Source organism: Pangasianodon hypophthalmus, chromosome 26 (assembly GCF_027358585.1).
Source record: "Pangasianodon hypophthalmus isolate fPanHyp1 chromosome 26, fPanHyp1.pri, whole genome shotgun sequence".
Lineage (NCBI taxonomy): Eukaryota > Metazoa > Chordata > Actinopteri > Siluriformes > Pangasiidae > Pangasianodon > Pangasianodon hypophthalmus.
Genome location: NC_069735.1, coordinates 16007296 through 16018567, shown reverse-complemented (window position 1 = coordinate 16018567; position 11272 = coordinate 16007296). Strand labels below are relative to the sequence as shown.

Below are 11272 nucleotides of genomic sequence, written 5' to 3'. Positions count from 1 at the left end.
TAATATGATATAACTCAAAATATAAATTTAGTAATTAAAAATTAGTCTTATAATAAATATTAAATATTTTCTTTCATGCTGGGGTTTTTGTTAATTATTTTATTTACACAATCCTGGTAACACAAATGATGTTGCTCAATCTTCATCCACATCACGTTAAGGCCAACTGTTAGTTTCTAATACCGAGATCATGACATGGAGCAGTGACATCATCACAGAGTAGTTATTTTGCCTATATACAGTTTTATGCAAAAGTTTGTGCACCCCTGTTCAAATGACAATTTTGTTGATCTTCTAAATGAAAGAGAAACCTGACAGGACCTCTGCAGGGAACTAAGAGTTAATTATAAGATATTTCTGCATATTTTAATGCACCGCAGAATTTATTATGATCTGGAATTATATAGACCTGAACTGGATTAAAGCCAATTAAGATCCTCAAAAAAAAAAACAAAAAAAACAACACTAGTGGATCATCTGGGAAAGGGCTTCACACCACATTTTATGTCAACAAATAAACTGTAACAGTGCAGAAATATGTCATAAATACTGGGTGGTACTGCAATAAGGTAATGTTGATGCCTCAGAGCTCCAGAGTTCCATCCTGAGCTCAGGTTTCTGTTCGTGTGGAGGTTCACATGTTCTCCGTGTGGGTTTTCTCCAGGTTCTGGAGATGCAGGTGGACTGGTTATGCTAATTTGCCCGGTGTGAATGTGTGATGCTCTTATCCAGAGCGACTTACATTTAATTCATTTATACAGCTGAGGAGTTGAGGGTTAAGGGCCTTGCTCAAGGGCCGTGGCAGCTTGGTGGTGCTGGGAGTTGAACCTGGAATCATGACCTTCTGAGCAGTAGTCCAACCCCTTCCACTGTCCAACATGCAGTCAATACACAATCAATACACAGTCAATATGCATCACACTCAGTGTTCCTGGGATACACTCCAAATCACCATGACTCTGACCCCTGACTCTGATAAAGCGCTTACTGAAAGTGAGTGAGAAAGTATAAACCAACCAAGCAAACACCCAACCAGACAACCAGACAACCAACGAACTAACCAACCAAACACCCAACTAACCAACCAACCAACCAACCAAACATCCCAACAACCAAACAACCAACCAAACAACCAACCAACCAAACAACCAAACAAACAACCAAACAACCAAACAACCAAACAACCAAACAAACAACCAAACAACCAAACAACCAACCAACCAACCAACCAAACAACCAACTAACCAACCAACCAAACAACCAAACAACCAAACAACCAACCAAACAACCAACCAACCAACCAACCAACCAACCAAACAACCAACTAACCAACCAACCAAACAACCAACCAACCAAACAAACAGATACATAGATAAACAAACAAATAAATAATTGGCATGTGCAAAAGTCTAGCCCCCACCCCCCCCCAAAAAAAAATATGATTTCAGAACTTTGAATTTGAATTGTTAGCCCTAAATCTAAGTCAGGAGATTATTCAGGACAATAACAGAGCTTAATAAAATCTGTGTCGTGTTTATGAAGCTTGCTCGTGTCAAAACGTCGTTTGACCAAGGGTGCACAAACTTTTGCATATGATTGTAGATTGGATTGATTGGGTGGATAAGAAATGCCAAAATAAATCAAATATATCTTAATAAAATAGAACACACCTGATGCAAGTGCGTGCGTTTGTGTGTGTGTGTGTGTGTGCGTGTATGTGTGTGTGTGTGTGTGTGTGTGTGCAATGCCATGGGGAGCGACGCGCTCAGCTGCTCACAGCATCACACAGGGCTTGTTGTAACAACAGCTGTTACTAAGGGGAGTTAAATCCCTCCACACACACACACACACACACACTCATATGGTCAGGGGGAGGATTAGATTCTCACAACACCGATCAGCTGTTCTCAGGTAAGAGCCTCTCTCCCAATCATTCTGTATATTTCACTTATTATTATTATTATTATTATTATATAGATTATTATTAACACACACATTTCTGCTGCAGGATTCAATAAGAATAACCTGCTGAGAGAAACCCAACTTGTATGATTTAGGTTATTAGTAGTGAATTCTTAGTAAAGTCTTTTTTTTTTAAATTCAAAATAATTCTAATTCATAATCATACATTATATATACAGTATACAGTATATTGCTATTCACTGCACAGGAAATCACAGCTATTACAGGTTTCAGCAGTCATATTACTCAGCAAATCCCGTGTGAAGTGTGTGAAGTGTGTGTGTATATGTGTGTGTGATGTGTGTGTGAGGATAGATAAAGCAGGATTTGGGTGTATGGAGATGTCGGGGCACCAGCAGGACACAGGATGGAGTGTGTCTCCGGTCTCTGAGCTGTCCAGCTGCATGCAGAGCCTCCAGTGTCAGGACAGGTGACTGTACTACTCACATCTCTGCTGTATTTCTGTGATTATATTACATTTATAGGCTACTCATCAGGAAATAAATGCAACCACAATGTAAAACATGGGGAAAGACTGCACACCGTGCTGCACGTTTTTAATGAAAGTAGCTTGGGCTTCACATTTTCTTTCTGTCTGAAAAAAAAAAAAAAAAAAGCAGCTCGACCCCCAGGAGACGCCTTGATCTGACGCCGGAGCTGAGAAGCTCAGACAGGGGGCAAGCCTCAGGACAACACACACCAACAGGTCTGAACAAGAGCTTAATTAATCACTCACACACACACACACACACACACACAACCTGCATGTGGTTTGCATTTCAGTCTCATTGTTTCTTCTGTGATGCACATCTATATCTTAACCTTGCATTTTAGTCTCTTTTCACTTTCCTACATTACCCACAATGCCGTTCGACTACCTCCTGATCGAGTGATGCAGCGGCACTTTAGTGTTTTAGTTTGTCCGGCTCTGCAATGTCCTCACCTGTTCACAACAATCTGTTCATCTTCCAAAGCTTCAGCTTTCACACTAATCAACACCATCAACACCATCACACTCGTCATCTCATAGATCACTAAGTAGCCGAGTCGAGTCTCAACTGAGATGTTCTATAGCTGCAGTGCATTCTGGGACATTGAGTCCAGCCTGTGCACCGACGTCTCTGCTACGTCTACGCCAGACTTCTCATTAATATGATGTTCGAAACTGATCAGTGAGAAATTAGGTTTTATTTTCACTAATACCGAAACCTGATCGTTATCACTTATGCTTGAGATCGTAATTTTTTCTCGCATTGTACTTTCGCTATTGCAATAACAATAACAATGTCCTCCTGTGACGTCAGAGCCCCACACAACTGCTAACATCTCACAGGAATAATGAAAATACAGCACCACACAACAAACTAGCACCAGAATCACTAAACACACCAGAAATATTTCATTACAAACATATTTAACGGGTTTCATGGTGGAGTTGAGCTTTAATATTGTTGCATAGTTTGCTCTCATTTCTTCTTAAACACACCGTTCGTGTTGGTCCTGATTCTGTAGGGTTTATCTCAGTTACATGTCATGTTTGTATTTGCAGTGAGCAGGAGGAGGAGTTACAGGTGAGCGCGTCTACATTTCACCTGGACGTGGTGTGTATGTATTGCAGTTTATAACACTCTGAAACACTGGATCTTCATGTCTCCTTTATAGAAAAGTGACATCGCGTGAACAGGCCTCGAACACGGTACGACAAACTGACGGTTTCTTTAACTCTGATTTCATTAGAAAGTGCTAACATTGTAGCTAGAAGCTGCAGCGCCCTCTGGTGGAAGCTGGTGTAAAGAGAAACTAGAAGAATTCAAGCTGTTTCGTTTGAATCATGTGGCCTGTACACTTCAGTAAGACTATATGAAACCTTGACCTTTTCCCTTTAGACTGTACAACTGCCCCTTTGTCTGGTGTACACAGTATCTAATACGGCCATGTTTTAGGCTCCAGGTATCTGTATTATACAAAAGCCGAGAAGAATTCACATCCTGCACCGTGCCAAGTTCAAAACCTCCAAAACTCTCCGTTACAGCTTATGTAGAACTTTTTCTCTAACACAAAGTGTACTTCCACTGTATTTTCCTCATTTTTATATTCATTAGCCATGTTTGTATTATTTATTATTAATGAGCAGAGAAATGAGACTAGTGTCTCATTTTCAAATATAAAAATAATAGGAAAATAAAGTAAACAACAACAACAACAACAATAATAATAATAATAAAATAATCAGGGTCTAGTTTCTCCAAAAACATAATAAAGTTCACATAATTTTCAGTAAAGATATATATATATATATATTTTCTGAAAATTATGTGAACTTTATTATGTTTTTATATAAATAGAGAGAGAGAGAGAGAGTTCACTGTGATGCTCTCTTTACCTTTCAAATCTTTTAGCTTTTAGGAAACTCAGCTGAGATCTAGTTTTAAACATTAGAAAGGATACTGATGATCATAAATGATTATAAATGATTATAAATAATGTAAGCCAGTAGGATTAAATAATAAGAATAATAATAATAATAATAAAAAAACAGATATCAGTGAGTTAAAACAAGCATCTCAAATAATGGAAAATGAAACATACATTTTGAACTACACATAAATAAATACATTTGTTTATACATGTCATATTCTGTATTTATTTTAATAAATTATATATATAATAGATAGATAGATAGATTGATTGATGGTGGTACTAAGGGACAGTATTAATATCTTCTGTGTCATTGTGTAGCGTGGATCACAGACCCGCAGCCTGAGAGGAGGAACAGAGGATGATGAAGGTGTTGAAGATGATAAGGAGAACACCAGCGTGTGGGTCAGTATCATGCTGTAATAGGGTTATTAATTCGATAAAACGAACACTTACAGAGTACTGAAGTTGCAGAAATGCTGAAGGTGGGCGTGGCCTAACATGTTGATAAATGACTGAAGTGGTTCAGGTTCCAGTGAGATCACGGAGCAATGCAGCGTGTAAATGTAATACTTTAAAACCCATCCAAAACAACCACCACATGACTTTTAAATCATTACATTGAACATGGACAATATACAGTGTATACAAAATATATGCTAACCCATCTCCTCCTCAACTCCACCTCAAAAGCAGCACCAGTCGCGTCAGTTAACGATTCCTTCAGGAATAAAACACTCCGTGTCATACTGTTAGAGGAAAATAATCAACAATAGGATTATATGCTGAAGCGGAGTTCCTTTTCCCACCCTGAAATTGATTATTTTCTTATAACATCACATCCTGAATGTCTTATTCCTCTTATACAACAATTACAATTTCTTATTTATTAAAGAATAACGCACTATACGCTACTATTTATCCATTTATAGATACATTTATTGTTGTGGAACATCTGCAAAACAAGTTAGTTCCTGTTCTCAATTACGTTATAGCAGCTATAAACAGTCTTTCCTTCACCTGCCTCTGTTTTTTTTTTCTCTCTCTTGACGTTAATAAGAAAAAAAACGCAGCTTGTCATGTTACTGAGAAACCGCAAAGTGTAAACTCCTCTGTCCTGAAGCTGTCAGAAAACTTAACGCTGCAGCTTTAGCTCTGACTGTTACAAAGCCCTGACACCGGAGACTCCTTCCATAAATGTTAAATAAACGTCTCCTTACACAACCCTCTCTATAGGAGCTGTTACTATAGAAACGATAACGGATTAGAATGAGCGCATTAATATAAACCTGTGATCTGAGGCTGCACTACTGTCAGAGCTGCTGTTCTTAAAAATGAAGGTAAATTTGTTAAACTCGTCGAGGTGTGTGACTTATTAACGGCGTACAGTAAGGTGCTGGTGTTTGATGAGATATGACTCATAACTCTCACAGCAGTCTTTGTGCGCCTCTTTTTCTTCGACCCTGGACATAATAAGCTTCTCTTGTTTTCCTTGTTCCTTTCTGCTGCAGATGTAGACAGTATGAGCTGTGGGTAATGTATTGTTGTGTGTTTTGTGCTACAGGAGAGAGTGAGAGTGAGATTGTTCAGCTCATCCAGTCCTGAAGATCAGATGCAGTCTGTGAGAAGGAGTAAGAGGCAATCCCGCTCTTCACCAGCAGAGGAGGAACCGGAGACGCCTGATTCAGAGGTACAGCTGTCCCCGTGTTCTGCTCTCACACGACTGTAATAATTTAAGCAGGACGTTTGCAGGGGGCTAAACTGGTAGCTATAAACGATTACTTGCTAGCAACATTAGCACCATGAAATGTGAAGAATCAGGCTACAGATTTAAGAGCTGCAAGTTTCTGAATCTGATCATGAAGTCCTAAAATTAAGATCTCCTCACTGGATTACCTTTGACAGCAGAAGATCTTCTCACTTCCTGTCTCTCTCACTCTGCAGTCACTGATGCTGTTCCAGAGACTGAGATCCAGGAGAAATCCAGCACACACACTCATCCCTGACAGCGCTGTCACTGATCACTGCCTCATTGGAGACTTCAGCAAAGTACAATACCACGAACACCACAAACACTCGGGCAATGTGAAGCGATAGATCATGTGTTTTAATATAAGGGTAGATGTGTTTAGCGTGTTGAGCAGCTGAGCTGTTGTTCTTCCGCAGCATCACGTGCTTCCTGTGGAGAAGGTGAATCATCAGGATCTTCAGTGTGTTTCAGCTCAAACTGTGAGTACGTTTCTGCCTCTATAACAACATGGGCTGGGGTGTATTTAAACTTTATATTGGAAATCATCTTGTATAACATCATTTTCAATTAATACATCTGATGATGATCAGTACTGGTGATTCTGAATAATATTTGCTTTTAATGATGTGAACAAATTTATGTTTTAAACATGACCATGTAGCATTATATTACAACTATTTCAGGATGGAAAACCAAATAACAGAGAATCCTACAGTAGCAGGTTTTTAAACAGACACAGCCTCAGAGGCCACGCCTCCTTCTCTGAGACTGACACACACACAGAGACCACGCCTCCTTCACTGAGACTGACACACACATAGGCCACGCCTCCTTCACCGAGACTGACACACAGAGACCACGCCTCCTTCACTGAGACTGACACACACATAGGCCACGCCTCCTTCACTGACACTGACACACACAGAGACCACGCCTCCTTCACTGAGACTGACACACACAGAGACCACGCCTCCTTCACTGAGACTGACACACACAGAGGCCACGCCTCCTTCACTGAGACTGACACACACATAGGCCACGCCTCCTTCACTGAGACTGACACACACAGAGGCCACGCCTCCTTCACTGAGACTGACACACACATAGGCCACGCCTCCTTCACTGAGACTGACACACACAGAGGCCACGCCTCCTTCACTGAGACTGACACACACAGAGGCCACGCCTCCTTCACTATGATTGACACACACAGAGGCCACGCCTCCTTCACTGAGACTGACACACACATAGGCCACGCCTCCTTCACTGAGACTGACACACACAGAGGCCACACCTCCTTCACTATGATTGACAGACACAGAGGCCACGCCTACTTCACTGAGACTGAGAGACTCAGAGGTTTGCCTCTTGTTGCATTTCCTGTTTATAAATATGTACTTCCTGTGTTGTCCTGCAGGTGGCGTCTCTGATCAGAGGTCAGTTCAGCGCTGTAGTGGAGGACTTCCTCATCATCGATTGCCGTTATCCATACGAGTATCAAGGAGGTCACATCAAGGTCTTGTGTGTTTTCAGTGCGATTGATTCTACATTCTGAAAAGATTTCAGTCATTTTCTTTACCTTTATAGAGTGATGATTATGATTTTTAGCCTCAGCCATTAAAATGCCTCTCACTCTGAGCTGTGAAACAGCGTATCGTTACGCTCTCTATCACCTCACTGATCCTTGATCTGCCTTTTCCCTCAGGGAGCAGTGAACCTGTACACCGAGTCTCAGATCCTCCAGGCTTTCTTCCAGGACTCATCCACCCCACAGGTGTCTCCAGCTGCCCGTCGTGCCCCAGGAGGGGCGTCTGTGCTGGGCACACGGGGCAGCAGGGGGGCGACGCCGGCGTCTGCAGGAGCTAATGAGGGAGCATCATCACCCAGAAAACTCATAGTGTTTCACTGCGAGTTTTCATCAGAGAGAGGACCACGGCTGTGAGAGAAAACACACACACACACACACACACACACAGGACCCGTCCTATGGGCGTGTGTCAAAAACAGTAGTGAACCTCCGTGAGCACCCACTGACCAGACATATGGACATCTATTTTTGGACCTTATTGGACTTTATCCACTTTGTTCTAGTTCCATAATATACTTCCTTTTTAGCTCCTTATTTGATTAATTCAATAGTTTTGTTTATAGTTAATAGTTAATTTGTTTAATAGTTTTATTGTTAAATTTGTTTAATTTTGTTTAATAGTTCCCTTATCATTCAGGAAAGTCTTTAATGTTTTTTTTTAAATGTCAGAACCAACAGAATCCAGGTTTTAAACTGAAATCTTGCGTTAAATGTGATATAAAATATCTGTGTGTGTGTTTGTGTGTGTGTGTGTGTTGTAGTTGCCAGTATCTGAGGGAGTTGGATCGTTTAGTGAATGCTCAGACGTACCCTCATCTCCTCTACCCTGAGCTCTACCTACTGCAGGGGGGGTACAAGCGCTTCTACTCCTGCTGTCCGGTAACACACACACACACACACACACACACACACACACCCCTCTACATTCTAACATACACACACACACACACACACACACACACACACACCCCTCTACATTCTAACATACACACACACACACACACACACACACACCCCTCTACATTCTAACATACACACACACACACACACACACACACACACCCCTCTACATTCTAACATACACACACACACACACACACACACACACACACCCCTCTACATTCTAACATACACACACACACACACACACACACACACACCCCTCTACATTCTAACATACACACACACACACACACACACACACACACACGCCTCTACATTCTAACACACACATAGCTCAATATTCTAACACACACACACACCCCTCAACATTCTAACACACACACACCCCCCTCAACATTCTAACACACACACACACACACACACCCCTCAACATTCTAACACACACACACACACACACCCCTCAACATTCTAACATACACACACCCCTCAACATTCGAACACACACACACACACCCCTCAACATTCGAACACACACACCCCTCAACATTCTAAAAACATCCTGAAAACTAAAGATCTTTTCTTTCTCTCTCTCTTGCTGACTCTCTCTCTCTCTCTCTCTCTCTCTCTTTTCCTCTCTGTTTAATTCAAATTCAAATGAGCTTTACTGCATGACAAATTGTACAATTTATTGCCAAAGCATTTATATGGGCAAGGAATAAAACCTGAACAGAGAACAAATGATAAAATGAAGAAGTGAAGAAAAAAAAGACAAAACAAAAAATGTACAGTCTTTGGGCTATGAGTGGTGTGTGTTTCTGTGTGTGTGTGAGAGAGTCTGCGTGTCTCAGTTCACGCCTCTGATCCATGACCACATGACTACATTCTGTAAAATCTGACTCATCTATATGATTGTGTGTGTGTGTGTGTGTGTGTGTGTGAGTTCATGATCACATCACTGTTTGCTCGACTCTTCCCTCTTTTTGTGGCAGGCATCGATATTCACCGCCAGTGGAATGCAGTCTCTTTTTTCTCCGAACAAATACTGAAGTTGTGGGTCATTCGCCAGCTTTTTGAATTCGGAACAAATAGTTTCTCTCTCTCTCTGTTTCTCTCTCTCTCTCTCAGGAGCTGTGTGAGCCGCACGGTTACGTCCCCATGCGTCACAGGGACTTCAGAGACCAGCTCCGGCGTTTCAGCAGGAAGAGGCACCAGCATCATCGCAGACGTCCAATCAGATCGCAGCAAACGACATCACACTTTTAACACTGACTGAAAGCTGTCTATAAAGAACTGAACAGAAACCATGAGCGAATGCTGGGAATGACTGACTGACAATTAGGGCGGGGCGATATGATGTTAAAATATAAACATCATGATTTTATACACTTTTCTATGACATCACAGGTATAGTTCGTGTTTTTATAACATCGACAAACTCCACTGATGCTCACAGTAACGATTAGCTGATTAGATGTTAGATGTTATTTATACAATTTCCATTGTGTTTTTCGTGTCAAAGAATTCATTTCTATTTTACCAGCCTTAGAGTATTCTTAAAAAAAAGTATTTTTCCACAGATTTTTTTTCACTGCTGTTTTTCTGTTGATCATTTAGCAAATCTATATATAGCAACACTCGTGAAATCCTGAAAATATCTTAATTTTGTGTTTTTTTTGTGTATAAGTATTGTGTTATTAAATTTTCACTATATCACCATCCCTTACAGATTGTATTAACTCTAACTTTGTTTCATAACAGATCTGTTATAATCACGTAATTATCTTTAACTTTATACACACTCAGTGATCGAACTGTTAAAGGAGCCGTTCGTAATGTGTAGCGCCCTCTGCTGTTGTGCGAGATGAACTGCTACTGTGACGAAAACACCACAATTTACTTCGTAAAATTGCCTTTTAATTTAAGAAGTGGAGTTGAATAGCTTTGTTAGGGCTGGAAGTGGAGCTAAATTTCAGAGCTGGAAAACTGTAAACTGAAGCTTGGAATGATTAAATTCGCCAGATATTTTGCAAATCCAAATTTTCCTATTAAAGAATATGATTAGTATTGATTAGTATGTATTAGTATTAGTATGATTAGTGTTTAATATAGAAACACATTCAAACTGTGAAAGGTACATTTAACTACAAGTTGTTAGCTAGCTAGCTAACGTGCTGAGGTAAAAAAAATCAGCAGGTGAAAGTTTGCATTTTTGTACAAGGCATGCTATTGTACATATATTTTGTTGTGTATGTACACAGTCTTGAAGGTTTGTAGTAGTAAAGACAAACATGGCGCTCTCTTTTGTCATGTGTGAGGTTTGTGTGTGTGGTTTTGATACAGAAATCCGAACACAAGATACATTTACAATTACAGAGTAGCTAAAGCAATTCAAATAACAAAAGCTAGCTAATGATACTAATGATGCTAATGAGCTTTAGCTAGCTAACATGTAGATGTGGACTGTATAAAGGCATAGTTACTGTGCAAATGAAACAGAATTGTCGTGAATAAACATTTCCCTCAAAACTAGACTTTAGCTACACTTAGCATTAACTTAGCATTAACTGCTAACCTGAACGGGTTAGTGAGCTAACCTGACAAGATTTCTGACAAGAATTGTTACTCATATTCATAAATCTTCCTCACAGACT

General features: G+C 40.4%; 1 protein-coding gene across 3 annotated transcripts; it reads left to right on the top strand.

Annotated features, from left to right (window-relative positions):
• The first annotated feature begins 1301 nt into the window (after positions 1–1301).
• Positions 1302–11166, top strand: cdc25d (cell division cycle 25 homolog d). Of its 3 annotated transcripts, none has more exons than XM_034300075.2 (13): positions 1302–1911; positions 2278–2392; positions 2580–2668; positions 3512–3533; positions 3625–3658; positions 4702–4785; positions 5945–6070; positions 6325–6429; positions 6547–6609; positions 7548–7646; positions 7836–8068; positions 8480–8597; positions 9747–11166. In XM_034300075.2, exons 2-13 carry the CDS (start codon positions 2298–2300, stop codon positions 9882–9884), a joined length of 1206 nt encoding a protein of 401 aa, XP_034155966.2. In that variant the 5' UTR covers positions 1302–1911; positions 2278–2297; the 3' UTR covers positions 9885–11166. The 3 variants fall into 3 exon arrangements, with proteins under 3 accessions (XP_034155966.2, XP_034155967.2, XP_053085840.1); XM_053229865.1 differs by having other exon boundaries at positions 1303–1911; positions 2583–2668; positions 9747–11165; XM_034300076.2 differs by having other exon boundaries at positions 1302–2392.
• The last annotated feature ends 106 nt before the right edge of the window (positions 11167–11272 follow it).